We start from the raw sequence: 23,598 nt of genomic DNA on the forward strand, positions 1-23,598 counted from the left end.
GACGTTCCGAAGTGTAGGTTCGGTGGATCCGATCATGAGGTGTCAAGAACAGCTGGACACGTGCATGTTCGGACGGTCCGAAGTGTATGATCGGAGGATCCGATCATGAGCTGTCAAGAGCCAATGGACACGTAGAGTTCGGACGTTCCGAAGTGTTGTTCGGAGGATCCGAACATAGCCTATAAATAGTGCTCGGATTTCTCATTTTTGACTTGCCAATTTCTTGAGTTTTCTCTCATTTTGGAGAGTTTGGAAGGTTTCTAGGGTTAGTTGTTGGTCGAGCGATAGCCAAGAGCTGCCAGGAGTAGTAGCGTAGCGGCGTTTGAGTTACGAGGCAATCGACATCAAAGGGCTGTCGACGGACGAAGGTAAACCCTAAACCTTTGGTAGTACTAGGGAGTGCTGGTTTTGCTAGTCTAGCATGGTAGTATTGTTCATTGGGTGCTTTTGATGCGTAGGCTTGTGCTAGACCTGATTAGCGGTGTTGCGTAAGGCTAGGCTTGCTGTGATAGAGGTACGGAAGTACTATCCGAGATATCCTGGTTGAGTATACATTCATATATGTGTTGCATGATTATGTGGTGCATTGTTATATGTCATATGATACATGTTATTATGTCACGAGTTATGATGCATATTGCATATCATGTTGAGCCGTATCTTCTTCGAGATAGCCTTTACTGTTGAGCTGTATCTCTTTCGAGATAAGCTATATCTTGGGGCCGCTCAGCCCTGTCTTGTGGACGCATGGACACCGAGAGTACACAGTGGCCGACGGGTCGGGAGGGCTTCGGTGGTCCGGGACATTTTAGGTCCACGTCTGTCTTGTAGTGGATGCAGTGACCCAGAGGTGTACCGCGCGGCACTATCCACTTGGCGCCTCTAGACTGAGCATTTTGAGATCCTTTGTGATTCCTGTTTCTTGACTACCCTGGTATCATATCATAGCATGTGCATTTCATATAGGTTTGTATACTCATACTTTTGTACTGGGCGTTCTTATCGCTCACGTCCTCGGTTTTGTTTATTCTTGGACACCCCATTCCCACGGGGCAGGCCTCAGGTTGGACAGCTCAGGAGGAGCAGGAGGAGGACGTTGAGTAGCTGGTTGGTTTAGTTTATCGGTATTGTTTTGATTTCGATATGGTTGTATTGGGTATTTCATTTTGAGTTAGTCTAGACTTCGATTTCGATTGGGTTGTATAACTATTGTTGTTGACTATTTCCGCTGTTATCTCTGATTATTGTTAATTAGGTTAATTGCATGCTTAGTTTTTGATTAGTAGGTGATTCTGGAACGGGTCACTACATTTATGGTATCAGAGCATGCGTATGATTTTGGGATATAGATTTCTGTTTTGGAAATTCCGTTGACCAATTTACTAGTTTCCCTATTCTATGTTGTAGCAATGGCTGACCACTTTGGTGATGAGAGTAGTCAGGGGAGTGTAGGTCGATGGGGTGACCAGGACGATCGTAGACGTCATCGTGAGCATCGTCATCGTCGGGATGGTCCTAGGCGTTTCGATATGCATCGTTTCATGCAGATGGGGCCTAAGCCTTTAGTTGGCGGTGAGACTCCCGATGATGCTGAGGACTGGTTAGAGCGCATGGAGAGTTGTTTCCGTGCATTTCAGTGCACCGAGGAGCAGAAGATAGAGACCCTTAGCTTTCTTCTCGAGGGCCGTGCGCGCAAGTGGTGGCGATCAACTTCTGCGCCGATAGTTCAGTCGCAGGGTAGAGCGACTTGGGTCGATTTCCGTGCAGCGTTCATGCAGCTGTACTTTCCTCCAGCCCTTCGCCAGGCCAAGACGATTGAGCTCCTGAACCTGAAGCAGGGGAGTATGTCTGTTGATGAGTATCAGCAGAAATTCTTTGAGTTGTTACCCTTCGCTCCTCATATCAGTGGCAGTTCTGAAGCCAAGTACGATCATTTCCTTCAGGGCCTTAACCAGGAGATCTTTGATCGAGTCACTGTCTGTGATAATCCTACTTCGTACGATGGGTTGGTGAACCGGTGTCGTCAAGCAGAGATCAGTCTCCAGCGTGGTAGGGCTATTCTTTCTTCTAGACCTCCGAGTGTTTTGAGCCCTCGACCTCAGTCTTTCAAGAAATCTGGTTCTTCTTCTTCTGGATCTGGATCAAGGTCTAGCGGTGTTGTTCGCTTTGGTGAGAAGAAGGAGTCTTGTGCGCATTGTGGGAAGAACCATCCATCGGAGCAATGCCGATTAGCAGCAGGAGCTTGTTTTCAGTGCGGAGAGATGGGTCATCTCAAGAAGAATTGTCCTCAGCTGCGAGGTGGAGCAGGATCTGGTTCTGGATCCCAGACGACTGTTCAGCAGAGGAGACAGGGTCAGGCAGTGGGTAGTTCGAATCTTCGACCTCGTGCCCAAGGTCAGGTTTTTGCGCTGAACCAGGATCAGCCTGGGATGTAATTGTTATACAGTTGTAATGAAGAATATTTGCAGTGTATTACAATGGTGTTTTATTCTCTTGCCTAGATTTCGAGGACGAAATCTTTTTAAGGGGGGGAGAATGTAGTAGCCCGAATTCCAAATTGGGTAATTAACGGAGTAATGGTGATTAAGAAGGTTTAAGGTGTAATTTTTGACCGAGTCATGACCGGACGGACCGAAGATGGTTCGGAAGCACCGAAGAGTTCGGAAGGTCCGAAGTGAGTTCGGTGGATCCGATCATTAGGTGTCAAGAGTTGATCGACACGTGGGGGGTTCGGACGTTCCGAAGTGTAGGTTCGGTGGATCCGATCATGAGGTGTCAAGAACAGCTGGACACGTGCATGTTCGGACGGTCCGAAGTGTATGATCGGAGGATCCGATCATGAGCTGTCAAGAGCCAATGGACACGTAGAGTTCGGACGTTCCGAAGTGTTGTTCGGAGGATCCGAACATAGCCTATAAATAGTGCTCGGATTTCTCATTTTTGACTTGCCAATTTCTTGAGTTTTCTCTCATTTTGGAGAGTTTGGAAGGTTTCTAGGGTTAGTTGTTGGTCGAGCGATAGCCAAGAGCTGCCAGGAGTAGTAGCGTAGCGGCGTTTGAGTTACGAGGCAATCGACATCAAAGGGCTGTCGACGGACGAAGGTAAACCCTAAACCTTTGGTAGTACTAGGGAGTGCTGGTTTTGCTAGTCTAGCATGGTAGTATTGTTCATTGGGTGCTTTTGATGCGTAGGCTTGTGCTAGACCTGATTAGCGGTGTTGCGTAAGGCTAGGCTTGCTGTGATAGAGGTACGGAAGTACTATCCGAGATATCCTGGTTGAGTATACATTCATATATGTGTTGCATGATTATGTGGTGCATTGTTATATGTCATATGATACATGTTATTATGTCACGAGTTATGATGCATATTGCATATCATGTTGAGCCGTATCTTCTTCGAGATAGCCTTTACTGTTGAGCTGTATCTCTTTCGAGATAAGCTATATCTTGGGGCCGCTCAGCCCTGTCTTGTGGACGCATGGACACCGAGAGTACACAGTGGCCGACGGGTCGGGAGGGCTTCGGTGGTCCGGGACATTTTAGGTCCACGTCTGTCTTGTAGTGGATGCAGTGACCCAGAGGTGTACCGCGCGGCACTATCCACTTGGCGCCTCTAGACTGAGCATTTTGAGATCCTTTGTGATTCCTGTTTCTTGACTACCCTGGTATCATATCATAGCATGTGCATTTCATATAGGTTTGTATACTCATACTTTTGTACTGGGCGTTCTTATCGCTCACGTCCTCGGTTTTGTTTATTCTTGGACACCCCATTCCCACGGGGCAGGCCTCAGGTTGGACAGCTCAGGAGGAGCAGGAGGAGGACGTTGAGTAGCTGGTTGGTTTAGTTTATCGGTATTGTTTTGATTTCGATATGGTTGTATTGGGTATTTCATTTTGAGTTAGTCTAGACTTCGATTTCGATTGGGTTGTATAACTATTGTTGTTGACTATTTCCGCTGTTATCTCTGATTATTGTTAATTAGGTTAATTGCATGCTTAGTTTTTGATTAGTAGGTGATTCTGGAACGGGTCACTACAATGGTTGTCCGAGCCCTCAACTTGTAAACAAAAATTTTTTTGGTCGTGTAATAAACATAAAAAAAATGAACTGGATGGTCCCATAATCACCTTAGCCTTGAGGCCGATTTTTTGGCTAAGGTAAAGAACATGAAAACCCAAACTGGATGGCCGTCCGGATGCTTGAATCTTTAACCAATTTTTTGGCTAAGGTAAAGAACATGAAAACCCGAGCTGGATGGCCATCCGGCTCCCTGAATCTTTAACCAATTTTTTGGCTAATAAACATGAAAACCCGAACTGGATGGCCCTCGGTCCCTTAAACCCTAAACCAATTTTTTAGCCACGTAACAAATATAAAACCCGAACTGGATGGCCATTCGGGCCCTTAAATGTGAAACCAATTTTTTGGCCACATAACAAATATAAAACCCGAACTAGATGGCCGTCTTGGTCCTTAAACATGAAAATATTATTTTGGCCACGTAACAAATATAAAACCTGAACTGGATGGCCATCCGAGCCCTTAAACTCAGACCTTTTTTTTTGCCACGTAACAAATATAAAACCAAACTGGATGGTCGTCCGGGACCTTAGAATTGAGACCCATTTTTTGGCTAAGAGCATGAAAACCCGACTGGATGGCCGTCCGGCCCCTGAATCTTTAACTAATTTTTTGGCTAAGGTAAAGAACATAAAGTAAAGAACATGAAAACCCGAGCTGGATGGCCGTCCGGGTCCCTGAATCTTTAACCAATTTTTTTGCGTCTTACTTGTGGTCTTTGTTTTTATGATTACCATATTCAAGTCATTCGGAACAGGGGTCGAGCTTCTGGAACTGCGCCACATTCGTGGACTTGGCTTGTATGAGACCCACATTCGTGGTCTTATGTAACGCCGAGCAGGGGCCAGGCCCTTTAGAAATGTACCACATTCGTGGACTACGCTTGTATGAGTGCTACATTCGTGGACTTGTGTAATGCCGAGCAGGGGTCGGGCTCTTTGGATGTGTGCCACATTTGTGGGCTTGCATAATGCCGAGCAAGGGTCGGGCTCTTTGGATGTGTGCCACATTCGTGGACTTTGTTTGTATGAATGCCACATTTGTGGGCTTGTGTAATGCCGAGCAGAGGTCGGGCTCTATGGATGTGTGCCACATTCGTGGACTTTGTGTGCATGTGTGTAAATACCACTAGTTTAAAACAGTCTTGAAATGAAAAAAGTGAAAAATGCGCAGGACGCTCTATCTCTTTTTTAAGCGTATTATTTCTTCACATGCTGGGAATTCCAAGGTCTTTTACCCTTCTTTCCTTCGGCATCCTCTAGATAATAGGGTGCAATCCCGGTCTTCCCACTATTTTGAAGGAGGTTCATACTTCGGATCAAGCTTTCCCATTTCTCCGTGGTGCTGGATTTTCCTCATCACTAGCTCCCCTTCTTTGAAAACCCGGGGTAGACCCTTTTGTTGCAAGCTCGGATCATCTTTTTGTGCTAGGCATTCATCTTTGCCTTGGATCTTTCTTTTTTTCTTCCACAAAGTCCAAATCCATGGCCCGAAGGTTATCATTGTCCGAGTTGTACCCTGTAACTCAAGCGCTTTCTTGCTCAATCTCGGCATGTAGCACTGCCTCCGTTCCATATACCATGTTAGGTGTTTCCTTTATAGCAGTCTGAGTCATAGTTTTATACGACTAGAGCACGCTCGGGAGTTCATCCGCCCAGCTACCCTTAGCCTTCCCTAGCTGAGCCTTCAGCGCCTGCACTATTGTTCGGTTGGTGACCTCAACCTGTGCATTATGTTGGGGGTAGGCCACGAAGGTGAATATTTGTCGGATCTTCATTTCTTCAAACCAGGCACTGACTTTTGCTCCGCATAACTATATTCCATTATCAGAACAAGTTTTTGAGGTATTCCGAATCGAGATACGATATTTTTCCATAAGAATTTCAAGATTTCATTTCTTTTAATTCGGGCTAGTGGCTCGGCCTCCACAAATTTGGAAAAATAATCAATTGCAACCAACAGAAACTTCATTTGTCCCGAGCCCATTGGGAAATGCCCAACGATGTCCATGCCCCACTGATCGAAAGGACATGATGCGACGACCACCTTCATGAGTTCTCCCGGCCTTTTTTCAGGTTGGCATGTTTCTAATTGCTATGACAAGTTCTGACCAAGATGGAAGCATCTTTTTTCAGAGTCGACCATAAGAATCCGGCCAGCCGTGCTTTACCGGCAAGGGCCATGCTTCCTAGATGATTTCTACAGCACCCTTCGTGTATTTCTCTAAGCTAATTGCTTATGCTTTTCCCAGGTACTTTAGTAGTGGTCGGGAAAATACATTTTGAACAAGATGTCCCCGATCATTACGAATCAGAGCGTCCTTCTTTTGATTTATCTTGCTTTTCTTTCTTCTCCGAGCAGCCTTCCATGCTTTAGATATTGGTAGATGTTGTATCTCCAATCTCCTTCCTCCACCTCGGCTATTATATCGTCCAACTTCTCGAGTTGCGAGACAAGTTCTCGAACAATTGGGTCAGGCTCGGTCTCCCGATGTAAAGCACTGGCCAGCTTGGCCAGTCGATCTGCTTTCTCATTATTTGCCGTAGGGATCAATTCCCAAATGAGTTCGGAGAATCCTTCCTTGGCCTTATTTAACACCTGGACATATTTGATCATTTTATCACCGTTTACTTCAAGTTTTCCATTACTTTTTTGGATTGCCAATTGGGAATCTGAGTACAATATGGCTCGGGAAACTCCCAAATTGCATGCTGCTTTGAGTCCCAAGAGGTGTGCTTCATACTCAGCTCATTACTCGACGCTCTGAAATCTAACCTGACTGAAATCCCAGTCTCCTCTCCCCATGGGGAAACAAGCACAACGCCGACCCCACTTCCTGTCTGATAAGAAGATCCATCTATGAAAATTTTTCATTATTCCTCTTCTTCTAGTTGTATTGTTTCTGCCACGAAATCGTCCAGGGCTTGCACTTTATTGCTCTTCGGGGTTCATATACGATGTCATATTCACTGAGCTCGGTAACCCACTTGATCAACCTTTCTGAGGCGTCCGGGTGTGTTTCGATCCTGCTTAGGGTGTTGTTGATGAGGACGGTTATGGGGTGTGACAGGAAATAGGGATTTAATTTCCTGGTTTTAATTAACAGGGCCAGAGCTAATTTCTCTTGGGTCGTGTAATTCAACTCGGGCCCTCTAGTGCATGATGACAAAGTAGACCGGCTGATGAGCTGTTCCCTTTCTTCTCACTAGGACCGAGCTGGTTGCCCAGGAGGTAAATGACAAGTAGACTAGCAGCTCTTCCCCTCAGACTGGTTTGTTGAGGACATGCAGCTCTCTCAAATATGCTTTTAATTCCTAGAAGGCATCTTCACTCTGCTCGTTCCACTCAAAATTTTTTGCTTTCCAGAGCCTTTTAAAGAGCAGGAAGCTTCGGTCAGCCGACCTAGCGATGAATCTAGCTGGGCGGCTATCCTTTCGGTCAATATTGGACCTCTTGTAGGTTCCGGAGGAGGCCATGGTGGCCAGGGATTGGATTTTTTGGGGGTTGGATTCAATTCCCCTCCTTATGACCGTGTAGCCCAAGAATTTTCCAGTCTGGTCCTAGTGTGAACTTGCTAGGGTTGAACTTGAGCTTGTAATCGTGAAGTGTCTGGAAATTCTGTTCCATGTTGGATATTAAATGTTCGGCTACCTTTGTTTTAACGAGGATATCGTCCACGTACACTTTAATATTTTTCCCTATTTGTCCAATGAACACCCGATCCATGAGCCTTTGATAAGTAGCTCTGGCATTTTTAAGGACGAATGGCATGACGAAATAGCAATAAGTTCCCGTGGATGTGACAAAACTCACTTTGTTTTATTCTTATTTTGCTACTGGAATTTGATGGTATCTCTGATAGGTATCCAAGAAATTTAGCGACTCATGCCCGATGTGGAATCTACCAACTGATCTATCCTTGGCATAGGATAACAGTCCTTGAGGTAATCTTTGTTCAGATCACAAAAGTCGACACACATCAACCATTTTCCTGAGGCCTTGGGTACCAAAACGAATGTATTTCCTAGATGTGCCTGGCTCTCAACAGGTCTTCCACATGTTCTTCAATGAGCGAATCTTTGTCTGGTCCGAAATGGCGCTTCTTTTGGATGACGGTTCGGAACTCCTTTGAGATGTTCAGCTTATGCTCCATTACCTCTCTTTGGACCCCTGTGAGGTCGGTCACGGACGAAGCAAAGATGTATTTGTTTTCCTGTAAGCTTGTCACTACCTGACTTTTCGAGGACTCTTCCAGTGTTTTCACTATTTTGACCGCCCCTACCGGGAGAAGATGATAATTTCTTAACATTCTTCCTCCGAGGTCATTGGGGCGGTGTCTTCTATCAAGTTTAGATGATCGCGCTCCAGAGGGCTTGGTCAGCTCGGGTTCTCAATTTTGGTGGCCTTCTATTCAACCCGCACCTCTCTCACATAGCATTTCCGTGCTAATTTTGATCTCCTTTTACTTCTCCGACCTCCGCGCCAACTGGGAATTTGATCTTCTAATGTAGAACTAAAGCGACCGCCGTGAAGGCATTCATGGATGGTCGACCTAGGATGGCATTATACGCCGAGGGGGCGTCCACAATTATGGAACTTATAATCCTTGTTTTCCTTGTATGAGCCTCCCCGAGTGTGGGGGCTAAGTTCATCATGCCGATGGGTCGGAAGGCATGTTTAGTAAATCCGAACAATGACATTGATACTGGCTAAACTTTGTATTCTTCTAAGTCTATCTGATCCATAGTTTCTTGAAAACGTACGTTCACCGAGCTTTTAGAATCGACAAATATCCGAGCCACTTCATAATTAGCTATCATTTCTCGGATGACTAATGCATCATTGTGAGGGTCGGACAATCCGGTCAGGTCTTCTGGCCCGAACGATATAAGAGGTCATGGCCTTGGTTTTTCCCTATTGATTTCCACATTCATTAATCTTCTGCTATTTGTCTTTCTGGATCGATTGGAATCCTCGTCAGTGGGTCCCCTGATATCATGTTTATAGTTCCTCGAGGGGGTAGGGGTGGGACATTTCTGTTGATTAGGTCCAGGCTGATTTTGCTCCGGGGGAGTGTACTGTTCGTTCTAGGGTTGACTCCCCCTTCTTCTGTCTCTGGGATCGGGACATTCCCTTGCCCTTTTTGAGGGTCGGTAGTGTAATGACCCGAATATTTGTTTTGAATGAAATATTAATTAAGAGATAATTAATGAGTTGTTAATTAAGTTTTAAGGAATTGATAATTCGTGATTAAGCTGTTGGTATCCACCGAATTTTGAATGGATAACCCGACCTACTTCGGATTACATTATATCGAGAAATCCAACTAGACCAATGAGATTCTGACACGTGGCAGATAAGATTGGTTCAGATTTTCTGAAATAGTCCGGATGCAGCTTATAAATGGAAGCCGATTCTTTTGTTTCTTTCACCGCATTCTTCAGAGAGAGTTCTAGTTGTACCTTAGGTTTTCTAGCCAGTTTCTAGGGCACTTTGGTGTCGGGAAGTTTCGGAGCTAGTGTCGACTCGAGGAGGGTCGGTGTACTGAGATCGAGACATCATCAGCGGGCTGACGACGGACGCAGGTATAATCCTAAATCCTTAGATAGTGATTTAAGGATCATTAGGGAGAACTTGTAGCATGTTTGATCTGGTTTGTTAGTGATTTCTTTATGTTGGTATTGTCTAGGTTCAGAGCTTTCTGTCAGATTGTTTTAGTGAGGTACGTGATGTACTGACTGAGATATCCAAGCGTAGTATACACACTTATATGCTGCATATTTATCTGTTGCATGATACATGTTTTACTGCTTTGGCATATTATGCATGACATATCATGTTGAGCCTGATATCTTTTGAGATATACCTCGTTTTTTGGGGCCGCTCAGCCCTATTCTGTATTGTGGACGATGGGACATCGAGAGCTACAGTGTCCGACGGGACCCGCGGGCCCTGATGACCTGGACATTGCAGGTCCACGTCTTGATGATGAGTGTGGGAGCCAAAAAATTCCTAGGGCAGATCAGAGACTACACTCAGGCGCCTCTAGAGTGAGCATGAGATTCTTGACTTGATCCTTGATATCCGAGCATATTGCATTTTGCATGCATCATATCAGGTTGTATACTCGTACATTCTCGTATTGGGCGATTGTCGCTCACGTCCTTGTTTTCATCTTGGGCACCCCATTCCACGGGGCAGGTCTTAGGTTGGACGGTTCGGACGACCAGGGCAATGGTTAGAGCAGTTGGGTTTTCGGTGGTGATCCAGTGGAGGTTTTCTGTGGTTTATCGTTTTCACGTTTAGAATCATGTATTTGTTATGGTTGTATTAATGTTTAAGACTGCATTTATTGTTTTGTTTTCATTTGGGTTGTAAGATGATTAAGTATTTGGTTTCCGCTGTTTAATTGTTGGTATTAAGTTTAATGTTGCATTTTTATTAGTATGTTTAGTAGTGGCTCGGGTAAGGGTGCTACATTTGGTGGTATCAGAGCATGGAAAGATTTTTGGGACATTAGTAATTTTGTTTTGAGGATTTAGAGGTTGATTTTAGTTTCCTTTCAGATGTCAGGAGATGGAAGCAGTCACGGTAGTGTGGGACATGACCGTTATGGCGACGATGAGGCTGGCCGAGAACATCGTCGTAGAGATCGTGGCGGAAGGCGTCACCGAGATCATGATGAAAGGAGACGTAGGAACCGTGTCAACATTATGGATTTCATGAAGATTGGACCTCCACCGTTGACCGGAGACGAGAATGCTGATGTTGCTGAAGCTTGGGTCGATATCATGGAGCAGTGTTTTCGAGTGTTGCACTATGACGAGGATGAGAAGATGGAGGTAACTGATTTCATGATCCAAGGAAAAGCTCGGAAATGGTGGAAACCTATTTCTGCCATTCTAGTTCAGCAGCATGGGCGGATTCGTTGGGAACATTTCCGTCAGGCCTTCATCAATCATCACTTTCCGCCAGCTCTTCGTCAGGCGAAGGAGATGGAACTGTTGACCATTAAGCAAGGAGATTCGAACATTGAGGATTATCAGAAGCGTTTTACGGATCTGTTGTCGTACGCTCCTCACATCAGTGAGAATTCTGCAGCAAAATATTCTCACTTTTTGAATGGTTTGAACCAGGAGATTTTTGATCGGGTTTCTGTTTGTGATGATCCTACTTCGTACGAAGGATTAGTGAATCGTTGTCGTCAAGCCGAGATCAGTATTGCTAGGAGGAAGGCTATGCAAGCTAGCAAAAGTTCTAGTTCGTTGGGACCAAGGGATCAGTCTTTCAAGAAGTCTGTATCTTCTTCTTCTTCCGGTTCTGGAGGGGTTCACAGCTTTGGCAGGAAAAAGATGCAATGTGGCCACTGCAGAGGTAATCACCCGACGGAGAATTGTCGAAGAGCAACAGGTGCATGTTTCAATTGTGGTGGTTTTGGACACATGAAGAGGGATTGCCCTAATTTGGAGAATCAGAGTGGAGGCAGAGGTTCTATGACAGGGTCTTATAGTGGAAAACAGTCTGAGGCCACTGTTCAACAGAAAGGTTTTCCTGCTCAAGGTTCTCGTCGTGGAGGAATGTCACAAGGATCTCAGCAACGCCCACGAGTTCAGGGGCAAGTGTTTGCCTTAAACCAAGAGCAAGCTGAGGAGCATAACGAGAGAGTCATTGCAGGTAATTTTCTTTTATGTGGTATTCTTGCATATGTATTGATTGATACTGGGGCATCGCATTCATTCATAGCATCAATGTTTGTTAAGAAGCATAAACTACCCTACGTGTCATTAGATGTTTTGTTGTCGGTGTCTACACCGATGGGACAAGAGGTTTTAGCTAAGCGACTTGTAGTAGACTGTTTGATAGAGTTTGAGGGAAATTACTTGTCTGCCAATTTGATGATATTGGCTATGGAAGATTTCGATTGTATTATGGGAATCGACCTATTGACTAAGTATAGAGCGACGGTAGATTGTTATCAACGTCTCGTTCAGTTTCGTCCAGAAGGAGACGAGAATTGGTTCTTCTTTGGTGAGGGAGCTCGACCTCCAATGCCAGTAGTGTCTGCTGTAAAGGCACAACGGACTTTAGCAAAAGGAGGAGAAGGATACCTCATTTATGCTATTGACGTATCAAAGGATGTAATCGACGTGAAGAACATTCCAGTTGTCGATGAATTTCCTGATGTTTTCCCCGATGAAATTCCTGGATTTTCTCCAGAGAGGGAAGTGGAAGCGGAGATAGAGTTGGTACCAGGAACCGCACCTATCTCCAGAGCGCCTTATAGATTGGCACCAACAGAGATGAAAGAGTTGAAACAACAGTTACAAGATCTTCTTGACAAAGGGTACATTAGACCCAGTGTGTCTCCTTGGGGAGCACCAGTGTTGTTCGTTAAAAAGAAGGATGGGTCTATGCGGCTTTGCATAGATTATCGGCAGTTGAACCGAGTAACAGTCAAGAATAAATATCCGTTACCACGGATTGATGATTTGTTTGATCAACTGCAAGGGGCTTCAGTGTACTCGAAGATCGATTTACGGTCTGGATATCATCAACTTCGAGTTCATCAACGTGATATCCCTAAGACTGCATTTCGAACAAGGTATGGACATTACGAGTTTCTAGTGATGTCGTTTGGTTTGACGAATGCTCCAGCAGTATTTATGGATTTGATGAACCGAGTATTCCAGGAGTATCTTGACAAGTTTGTCATTGTCTTTATTGATGACATATTGGTATACTCTCGTAGCCTTGAAGAGCATGCACAAAATTTAAGGATTGTGTTGCTAACCTTAAGGAATCACCAACTGTATGCTAAGTTGAACAAGTGCGAGTTTTGGCTCGACAGAGTTGTCTTCTTGGGACATGTTATATCCAAAGATGGGATATCAGTGGATCCTAGCAAGATCGAAGCAGTGTTGAGTTGGGCACGACCGGAATCAGCTCAAGAGATAAGAAGTTTTCTGGGTTTGGCAGGTTATTACCGGAGATTCATTTCAGGATTTTCTCAGATTGCCAAACCATTGACTCAACTGACCTGTAAGAATGTGCAGTTCGAATGGACTCATGATTGTGAAAATAGTTTCAATGAACTGCGTCAACGTTTGACAACTGCACCAGTTTTAGCTCTGCCATCTGGATCAGGAGGGTACATTGTGTACACTGACGCATCACTTCAAGGACTTGGGTACGTTTTAACTCAGAATGGTCATGTGATTGCATATGCATCCAGGCAGTTGAAGAAGCATGAAGAGAATTATCCAGTTCATGATCTGGAATTGGCAGCAATTATGTTTGCTTTGAAGATTTGGCGATATTATCTCTACGGAGAGAGATTTGAGATTTTTACAGATCACACGAGTTTGAATTATATCTTCACTCAAGCAGAGTTGAATATGCGTCAAAGAAGATGGATGGATTTTTTAAAAGATTATGATTGCGAAATCAAGTATCATCCAGGATCAGCGAATCTTACAGCTGATGCTCTTAGTCACAAGGTGAGGTTATCATCACTTCAGACAAGTTTCATATCAAGTGTAATCCAAGATTGTTGTTCTCTGGGATTTCACTTCCGTCATAAGAAAGGAATGGAACACATTCGAGTAACGAGCATTTTATCTGAACCGATGTTGTATTCCAAAATCAGAGAAGCTCAGTTTTCTGATCCGAAGGTGGAAAAGTTAGCAAGGTTAGCTAACGGAGACAACACATCTGGCTTTGCGTTCCAAACAGATGGAACCTTGTGTCTGTCAGGAAGAATCGTAGTTCCAGAAGATTCTAAATTGAGAGACGAGATTTTATCTCAAGTTCATAGGAGTAAGTTGAGTATCCACCCTGGAAGCATGCAAATGTATAAGGATTTGAAGACCAAGTTTTGGTGGAAAGGTATGAAGAGAAGTGTTTACCAGTTTGTAGCCAAGTGTTTGGTTTGTCAGCAAGTGAAAGCTGAACATCGACGACCAGGAGGATTACTTCAGAATCTTCCTATCCCTGAGTGGAAGTGGGAGCATGTAACGATGGATTTTGTAACCCACTTGCCGCTGTCTTCTAAGAATTGTGATGCAATTTGGGTTGTTGTGGACCGACTGATTAAGTCAGCACATTTCATTCCGTATAGTCGGGAATATAGTTTCGATCGCATGGCAAGACTATACATCCAAGAGATTCTTAAATATCATGGTGTGCCAACAAGTATAGTCAGTGATAGAGATCCACGCTTTACCTCAAGGTTCTGGGGAAGTTTTCAAAAAGCGTTGGGAACGACATTGAATCTGAGTACTGCCTATCATCCAGAGACCGATGGTCAGTCTGAGAGGACTATTCAGACACTCGAGGACATGTTGCGTGCTTGTGCTTTGGATTTTGGACCAGCATGGCATGATCATCTACCGCTTGTGGAGTTTGCATATAACAATAGCTACCACAGTAGCATTGGTATGGCTCCGTTCGAAGCATTGTATGGTAGACGTTGTCGTACTCCATTTTTTTGGGACGAAGTAGGAGAACGACAAGTGCAAGGACCTGAATTAGTGCAGCAAGCGATTGACGTAGTGGAATTGATCAAGAAGAGGATTAAAACTGCACAAGATCGTCAATCGAGTTATGTGAATACCAAGCGTAGAAGTCTACAGTTTCAGTCAGGGGAAAAAGTTTTCCTTAAAGTTTCACCGTTCCGCAGGGTGATGAGATTTGGACTCAAGGGAAAATTAGCCCCAAGATTCATCGGACCTTTTGAGATCTTGGAATGTGTTGGGAATTTGGCGTATCGATTGGCTTTACCGCCGTATCTGTCCAGCATTCATAATGTCTTTCATGTATCGTTGCTAAGACGGTATGTAGCAGATGAGTCGCACGTTCTTAGTCCGACAGACGTTCAACTTGAAGAAGACTTGACTTATGTTGAGCAGCCGCTTTTAATCCTGGGTAGGAAAGAGAAAAAGCTCAGAAACAAGACCATTCCACTTTGTTCTAGTGCAATGGCAACGTCGAGGTACTGCAGAAGCGACTTGGGAGTTAGAGAGTCGTATGCGCTCAGAGTATCCTCATTTGTTTTGAGTTGTATTTTATTCAGTTGTATTGTACTTCAATTTCGATTTCGAGGACGAAATCTTTGTAAGGAGGGGAGGATGTAATGACCCGAATATTTGTTTTGAATGAAGTATTAATTAAGAGATAATTAATGAGTTGTTAATTAAGTTTTAAGGAATTGATAATTCGGGATTAAGCTGTTGGTATCCACCGAATTTTAAATGGATAACCCGACCTACTTCGGATTACATTATCTCGAGAAATCCAACTAGACCAATGAGATTCTGACACGTGGCAGATAAGATTGGTTCAGATTTTCTGAAATAGTCTGGATGCAGCTTATAAATGGAAGCCGATTCTTTTGTTTCCTTCACCGCATTCTTCAGAGAGAGTTCTAGTTGTACCTTAGGTTTTCTAGCCAGTTTCTAGGACACTTTGGTGTCAGGAAGTTTCGGAGCTAGTGTCGACTCGAGGAGGGTCGGTGTACTGAGATCGAGACATCATCAGCGGGCTGACGACGGACGCAGGTATAATCCTAAATCCTTAGATAGTGATTTAAGGATCATTAGGGAGAACTTGTAGCATGTTTGATCTGGTTTGTTAGTGATTTCTTTATGTTGGTATTGTCTAGGTTCAGAGCTTTCTGTCAGATTGTTTTAGTGAGGTACGTGATGTACTGACTGAGATATCCAAGCGTAGTATACACACTTATATGCTGCATATTTATCTGTTGCATGATACATGTTTTACTGCTTTGGCATATTATGCATGACATATCATGTTGAGCCTGATATCTTTTGAGATATACCTCGTTTGTTGGGGCCGCTCAGCCCTATTCTGTATTGTGGACGATGGGGCATCGAGAGCTACAGTGTCCGACGGGACCCGCGGGCCCTGATGACCTGGACATTGCAGGTCCACGTCTTGATGATGAGTGTGGGAGCCAAAAAATGCCTAGGGCAGATCAGAGACTACACTCAGGCGCCTCTAGACTGAGCATGAGATTCTTGACTTGATCCTTGATATCCGAGCATATTGCATTTTGCATGCATCATATCAGTTTGTATACTCGTACATTCTCGTATTGGGCGATTGTCGCTCACGTCCTTGTTTTCATCTTGGGCACCCCATTCCACGGAGCAGGTCTTAGGTTGGACGGCTCGGACGACCAGGGCAGTGGTTAGAGCAGTTGGGTTTTCGGTGGTGATCCAGTGGAGGTTTTCTGTGGTTTATCGTTTTCACGTTTAGAATCATGTATTTGTTATGGTTGTATTAATGTTTAAGACTTCATTTATTGTTTTGTTTTCATTTGGGTAGTAAGATGATTAAGTATTTGGTTTCCGCTGTTTAATTGTTGGTATTATGTTTAATGTTGCATGTTTATTAGTCTGTTTAGTAGTGGCTCGGGTAAGGGTGCTACAGGTAGTCCTGTTCCTGTTGGGTTAGAATGTCTTTCATTTGGGCGTTTTTTTGGACGATGCGTTCTATCTCATGGCCCAAATTTTTGCACTCTTCGGTGGTATGCCCATAGTCTTTGTGGAAGTCACAATATCTTTCCGACCTAGGTCTTAGAGATCCCTGATCACATCCCCAGTGTCTTTTTAAAAGGCGCATATTCTCACATATCTGGAGGACTCTGAGTTTGCTGACCCTGAGCGGGTTGTAGGCGTTGAATGGGCCCAAGGGTTATGTCGGCTGGCTGGTCAAGCCGGGGATCAGACTTAACAGGCTTAGGTTGTTTTGGGCTGTTGAACAACTCCTTCCATTGATGGGCTTGGGCGAGCTGGACTTCTTCAAAATTAACATACTTTTCTGCTCGGGCTAGAAGTTCATCATAGGTACTCGTCGGATTTTTTATCAGCGATTTGAGGAAATCTTCCGTCGTGAGCCCCTGGATGAACACAGCGATTAGTAGGTTGGATATGGCAGATGGTACTTCAATGACCATGGTGCTGAACCTCTGCATGTATGCCCGCAAAATTTCGTGTTCATGTTGTCTCATAGCAAATAGGCTGAAGGGAGTGATGGGATGCTTTTTGCTGCTAGCGAATTGATGGAGAAAAGCTCGGCTGAAGTCTAGAAAGGTTTTGATGTCCCTCGGCCGAAGTAGATTAAACCACTGCTGCTCTGACCCTATTAGGGTTGTAAAGAAGACCCGACACTTGATTGGGTCTGAATACTGATGCAAGAGTGCGGCATTTTGAACCGCACTAGCTGGTCTTCGGGGTCTCCCTTCCCGTCATATTCAGCGATATTCTGGAATTTGAACTTTTTAGGTAGTTCTTCAGCTAATATTTCAGCGGAGAATGGTATAGCCCGAGTCGTTCGGGGGGGTGGGGGATTCTCGTTTCGATTATCTTTCAGTTGATTGATCTCCTCCATCAACTTTTTTTTTTATCTCCGCTAGCTGGGCCTCCTGCTCGGAGGGTGGGGAGGTTGGACCCCCTTCTCCGCGTCTAGATAAAACTTGCTCCACCGTGGCCATAATCAATTGTGTCATTTCGATCATGGTGAGGCTTTGGCTACCATTAGTATTCATGTCTTCTTGGTTTCCATTGACCATATCTTCAACGTTCACCATCTTATCTCTTTTTCCTTCAATTTTCCACAGACGGCACCAATTGATGATACCAAAATTTTACCTCGGGTTCGGTCTGGAGAGCAGATACTCAAATCTTCACAGCTGATTGGGTCGGGTCAGAATTCTGGGCCGTGCACATACAGAAATAGGGTTAGGAGGCACCAGAGTGTTTTTGGCGTGACCCATTCGATTCTTAAGTCAGTCTGGAGAGCAAACTTAAGTACGCAATATAATCGTGTTAAGTGAATAATGGAGTGTCCATGAATCAAACTTTATGCCAATACCTGGTATTTATAGGAAGTGTACGAGCGCTTTCATGCCAGGATAAAACTCCTATCGAGATAGATCCTTACTTGAGATAAGGGATTTCAAATATTTGGACTCTATTTCGATGGCGGCTAGAACTCTATCCTTATCTTGTCTCGATTTACTCGTATCCCGCATTTATTGGGTTACTTATCTATTGATGAGCATATCTTCGCATCCCTCAGTCGTGTTAGGGTCCGGAATTTCCGACCCTTGGGTGGGATCGGAATTGTGGGCTTGATGGGCCAGGGGTCATTCTTAGTTGCGCTCGGATTCGCCCAGATGTACCAAATTTAGGGGGCATCAGTAGCCGAAAGAACGAAATCTTGAATCTTAGTCGATTCTTTTTTCCAAGTTTGTGTTAGTTGATGGAGTAGAAGTAGAATAAAATTCTTTGGTGGAAAAGAAAAGTCTATATTGTGTTGTACAAAGTCATATCTATTCTAACATATAATTTTGAAAAATTGCCGATCAATAATTTTTAAAAAGAAAAACAAAACTCAAAAAAAGATACACAACTACTCGTATTGAACTCCATGTCGTTGATCCACTAAACGAAACAACTGAAAGACTTGATTCATCCATGAACGAGAGGAAGATAGCTGTGGCAAACCCAATTTCTTATTATAAATTCACAGAATACACGATCACTTTCACAACCAAACAAACATCAATATTCGTTCATTCAAGTGGACTACTTTTCCAGTGGTGCCAAATGTAGATATGAAGCAATACATGATATGTAACATCCAACTACTATTCGACAAAGAATATTAGATAAGTTGTGGGCCTATCAATTTAATTATTTATTTGTTCGTTGGTTTAAATTAAATTGCTATGAGTAAACAACTAACTAGTTGTTTTTTGAATCATTTATATATATTTCATGTATATTACTTGTAAGTAATAATGTCCCATTCAACTGGAATAGTCTTTCTTACATCGTTTTTTTTATTATTATTATTTTTTAGCAATACTTACCTAAAGATGTATTTTGACACATTTTATTATATACAAAATGTATATGGAATCAATAAATCCTTTGATATAATACAACTCATGTAAAACAATTGCACGGTTAAAATTTATGAGGCAGATCTTCAAACCGACTCGGTTCATGAAAAGTATTATGTAGGACCGAGCGCTTGCCGCTTTACCAAGAGCTATAGCTCGTGGTAATGGTGCAACTTAAATATTTAAATCACACAGCAGCTCAAGCACCGCGGTTCGATTGCTCTACCAAACATGAACAATTATTGTACACAACAATCTTTCTCCCAATAATTGTACTCATTACAATCAATAGGAATCGACCCCATGACCTTGGCTCTGATACCAATTGTAGGACCGAGCGATTGCCGCTTTACCAAAAGCTATAGCCGGTAGTAATGATGCAACTCAAATATTTTAAACCGCACATCAGCTCAAGCATTATGGTTCGATCGCTCTACCAAGTAGGACAATTATTGCACCCAACATATTACTTTTTGTGCAAAAAAAATTACATTTTTTTTTGTAAATATTACCGGGTCAATCCGTCTCACGTTATAAATATGTGAGATGGCCTCAATGATACAAATTTATGATATCGTCTCACTTGAAACTCTTAATATATATGCTACATACATAAACCCTAATAATAAAAAGAGACTTCTTGTAGTATCCCGATGCCTAAATTGAGTAATTATTGGATTAATTATATTCTGCGAGTTCGGAAGGAACGAACAAGGATCGGACCGTCCGAAGAGGTTCGGATCGTCCGAAGTGGGTTCGGATGGACCGTTCGGTTCGGTGTCAGACCGAGTCTTGTCAACAGTAGACCGTGTCAGGGTTCGGATCGTCCGAAGAGGTTCGGATCGTCCGAAGACAGGTGGCTGGACACGTGGAAGACATGCAGAGTTCGGAACGTCCGAAGTGGATCGGATCGTCCGAAGTGCACAGGATCGGATCTTCCGAAGTGGATCGGATCGTCCGATCGTCGTCTATAAATAGAGGCGCGAGGCTTCACTTTTCAATTACCAATTCCGAGAGTTCCAGAGCGTTTTAGTCGTTTCTGATGGGTTTCTAGCTTTTCCCGAGGTTCGGGCACTAGCAGGGAGCTACTGGCTTTGTAGCGGAGCTGTGCTCTAGTTGGGAGCTAGCGGCATCAGTGGGCTGACTACGGACGCAGGTATGGTTCTAGGTTCCCTTGAGATTTGGAAGTATCTATTAGTCTAGTTAAGGCTTTTAGATGTGGTTTAGTGATATGGTATCACTTGGATTGTAGGCTTGATTCTAGGGCTGATTACTAGGATCTACTGGTTTGAGGTACGGAAGTACTATCCGAGATATCCTGGTTGAGTATGCTTTACTATGTGTTGCATGTTTATGTGTTGCATTATTATCTGACATATGATGCATGGTTTATTATGCGGCATTTGCATAATCATGTTGGGCCTGTTTATCTTTTGAGATAGCCTGTTCAGAGGGTGCTCAGCCCTCGGTTGTTGTGGATGGTTGGACCCCGTTGGCCGACGGTGGTCAGGATACCGGTATATCCACAGGTTTATGGTATGGGAGCCACCTCCTGGTGCGACGGCGCAGAGTGCTACATACCTTGACGTCATTTGCCTGAGCAGTTTTTCGTTATACCCAGACCCTGGTATCCAGTACATTTTGCATACATGCATGTCATAGTCTTGTATACTCATTCTTTCGGTACTGAGCGTTTTATGCTCACGTCCTCGGTTTATCTCTGTTTTGGACACCCTATTCGATGGGGCAGGTCTCAGGTTGGACGGTCCAGGAGGGAGAGGACAGGGAGCTAGCAGGGGTTGACCTGTAGTTGCTGGTATTTTATTCTTGGGATTTAGTTTGATTTGGTTGTTTTAGTATTCGTACTTACTGATTCGATCGGGCTGTATATGTTGTTTTTTCCGCTGTTTATCTGATTCAGTTTTATTAAGTTAATTGCATGCTTAAGTTCTGATTAGTAGGTGATTCTGGAACGGGTCACTACATTTATGGTATCAGAGCATGCATTAAGATTTTGGGATTTAGAACTGTTCTTTTGGGTCTAATCTCTGGTGACTTGTTGTAGAGATGTCTGGTTTTGACGACGATGCTAGTAGTCATGGCAGCGTGGGACGCTGGGGAGACCGCGACGATCGGGAGCGTCGTCGAGAGCATCGGGAACGTCGTCCACACCGACGAGATGAGCCTCGGAGTTTCAGTATGCATAGGTTCTTGCAGATGGGGCCGAAACCTCTTTCGGGCGGCGAGACTCCGGATGTTGCGGAGAACTGGCTTGAGAGGATGGAGAGCTGTTTCAAGTCTTTCCAGTGCTCGGCGGAGCAGCAGATGGATACCCTTGATTTCTTGCTGGAGGGCGGTGTACGTAAGTGGTGGAGGTCTACCTCTGCACCGATAGTTCAGCGTCAGGGCCGAGTTCTTTGGGCCGATTTCCGAGCTGCTTTCATGCTGCTTTACTTTCCGCCAGCTCTTCTGCAGACCAAGGCGATTGAGTTGATCAATCTGAAGCAGGGGAGTTTGTCTGTTGATGAGTATCAGCAGAAGTTCTTTGAGTTGCTCCCATATGTTCCGCACGTCAGTGACAATGCGGTGGCCAAGTATAATCATTTTCTTCAGGGCCTCAATCAGGAGATTTATGATCGGGTCGTGGTCTGTGATGATCCGACGTCGTATGAGGGCCTTGTGAACCGTTGTCGCCAGGCAGAGGGCAGTTTGCTGAGGGGTCGAGCCATGCAGTCTGCTCGTCCTACTAGTTCTTTGGGTCCCCGTGCCCAATCATTTAAGAAGGCTGGATCTACTTCTTCTTCCTCTGGATCTGGAGGAGTTCACCATTTTGGGAAGAAGAAGGGCCCGTGTCAGCATTGCGGGAAGGACCATCCGACAGAGCGTTGTCGCAGAGTTGCGGGTGCTTGTTTCAGGTGCGGTGAGATGGGCCACATGAAGAGAGATTGTCCACAGATGGGTGGAGGATCAGGATCTGGTTCTCAGGCTTCAGTTCATCAGAGGCCACAGCAGGGACAGTCTACTCAGGGCTCTAACCTCCGACCGCGTACTCAAGGGCAGGTCTTTGCTCTTAACCAGGATCAGGCTGCTGAGGAGAACGAGAGAGTTATTGCAGGTATTTGTAATTTATGTGGATTACCTGCTTACGTTCTCATTGATACTGGTGCATCGCATTCATTTATATCTGCGAGGTTTGCTAAGCGTCATGCTTTACCTTTCACTTCTTTGGACATTGTGGTATCTGTTTCCACACCGATGGGTCATTCGGTGTTAGCTAAACGTCTAGTGATGGGTTGTCCTCTAGAGTTTGAGGGTAATATCTTAACTGCTAATTTGATGATTCTTGCGATGGAGGATTTTGATTGCATTCTGGGAATAGATGTGCTGACTGTGTATAGAGCTACTGTGGACTGTTACCAGAAGTTCGTGCAGTTTCGTCCAGTGGAGGGCGACAGTTGGTTTTTCTATGGAGAGGGAGCGTGACCCCCGATGCCTGTGGTTTCTGCTCTGAAAGCCTGTCGTGCCTTAGAGTCGGGCGGGGAAGGCTACCTTATCTATGCTATTGATTCGTCCGCAGACAGTGTCGGGGTCAGTGACATTCCAGTGGTTTGCGATTTTCCGGATGTTTTTCCCGAGGAGATTCCTGGTTTTCCTCCAGTTCGGGAAGTGGATTTCAGCATTGATTTAGTGCCAGGCACGGCACCAATCTCCAGAGCTCCTTATCGTTTAGCTCCATCAGAGATGCAAGAATTGAAACAGCAGTTGCAGGATCTTCTTGACAAGGGGTATATTCGACCCAGTGTGTCCCCGTGGGGAGCACCAGTTCTTTTTGTCAAAAAGAAGGATGGTTCTATGCGGCTCTGCATAGATTATCGGCAGTTGAATCGTGCTACGATAAAGAATAAGTATCCGTTGCCACGGATTGATGATTTATTTGATCAACTGCAAGGTACCTCTGTGTATTCCAAGATCGATTTAAGGTCTGGTTATCATCAACTTCGAGTTCATCAGGGAGATATATCAAAGACTGCATTCAGGACCCGGTATGGGCATTATGAGTTTCTGGTTATGCCTTTTGGGGTGACGAATGCACCAGCAGTTTTTATGGATCTGATGAATCGGGTATTTCGAGACTTCTTGGATAAATTTGTTGTGGTGTTCATAGATGATATCTTAATCTATTCGCGTGATCAGCGAGAACACGTACAACACTTGAGAATTATTTTACAGATACTTCGCGAGAATCAGCTTTATGCGAAGTTGAGTAAATGCGAGTTTTGGATTGACAGGGTTGTATTCCTTGGTCATGTTATTTCTAGCGAGGGAGTTTCAGTTGACCCGAGCAAGGTGGAGGCGGTATTGAACTGGTCGCGTCCGACGACAGTAGCCGAGATCCGCAGTTTTCTGGGATTGGCTGGGTATTATCGCCGCTTCATTGTCAACTTCTCTCAGATTGCTAAGCCACTTACTCAGCTCACTCGGAAAGATGTTTCATTTGAGTGGACATCAGAGTGCGAAGAGAGTTTCTTGGAGCTTCGCAGACGGTTGACATCTGCGCCTGTTTTGGCCTTACCGGCTGGATC

General features: G+C 44.4%; 1 protein-coding gene across 1 annotated transcript; it reads left to right on the plus strand.

The window, feature by feature from the left end:
• Positions 1-10,652: 10,652 nt before the first annotated feature.
• LOC140839008 (uncharacterized) lies at positions 10,653-13,452 on the plus strand. The gene is made up of 4 exons (XM_073205634.1): positions 10,653-11,760; positions 11,830-12,328; positions 13,169-13,273; positions 13,392-13,452. The coding sequence occupies exons 1-4, from the start codon at positions 10,653-10,655 to the stop codon at positions 13,450-13,452; spliced, it is 1,773 nt and encodes a 590-aa protein (XP_073061735.1).
• Positions 13,453-23,598: the final 10,146 nt, after the last annotated feature.

Source organism: Primulina eburnea, chromosome 8 (assembly GCF_022965805.1).
Source record: "Primulina eburnea isolate SZY01 chromosome 8, ASM2296580v1, whole genome shotgun sequence".
NCBI classification, from domain to species: Eukaryota; Viridiplantae; Streptophyta; class Magnoliopsida; order Lamiales; family Gesneriaceae; genus Primulina; species Primulina eburnea.

Coding starts and splice junctions, on each gene's coding strand:
- LOC140839008 (XM_073205634.1), top strand. CDS start 10,653: ATGTCAGGAGATGGAAGCAGTCACGGTAGTGTGGGACATGACCGTTAT. Junction 11,761..11,829: donor TAACGAGAGAGTCATTGCAG/GTAATTTTCTTT, acceptor ATTCATTCATAG/CATCAATGTTTGTTAAGAAG. Junction 12,329..13,168: donor GAAGTGGAAGCGGAGATAGA/GTTGGTACCAGG, acceptor TTGTGAAAATAG/TTTCAATGAACTGCGTCAAC.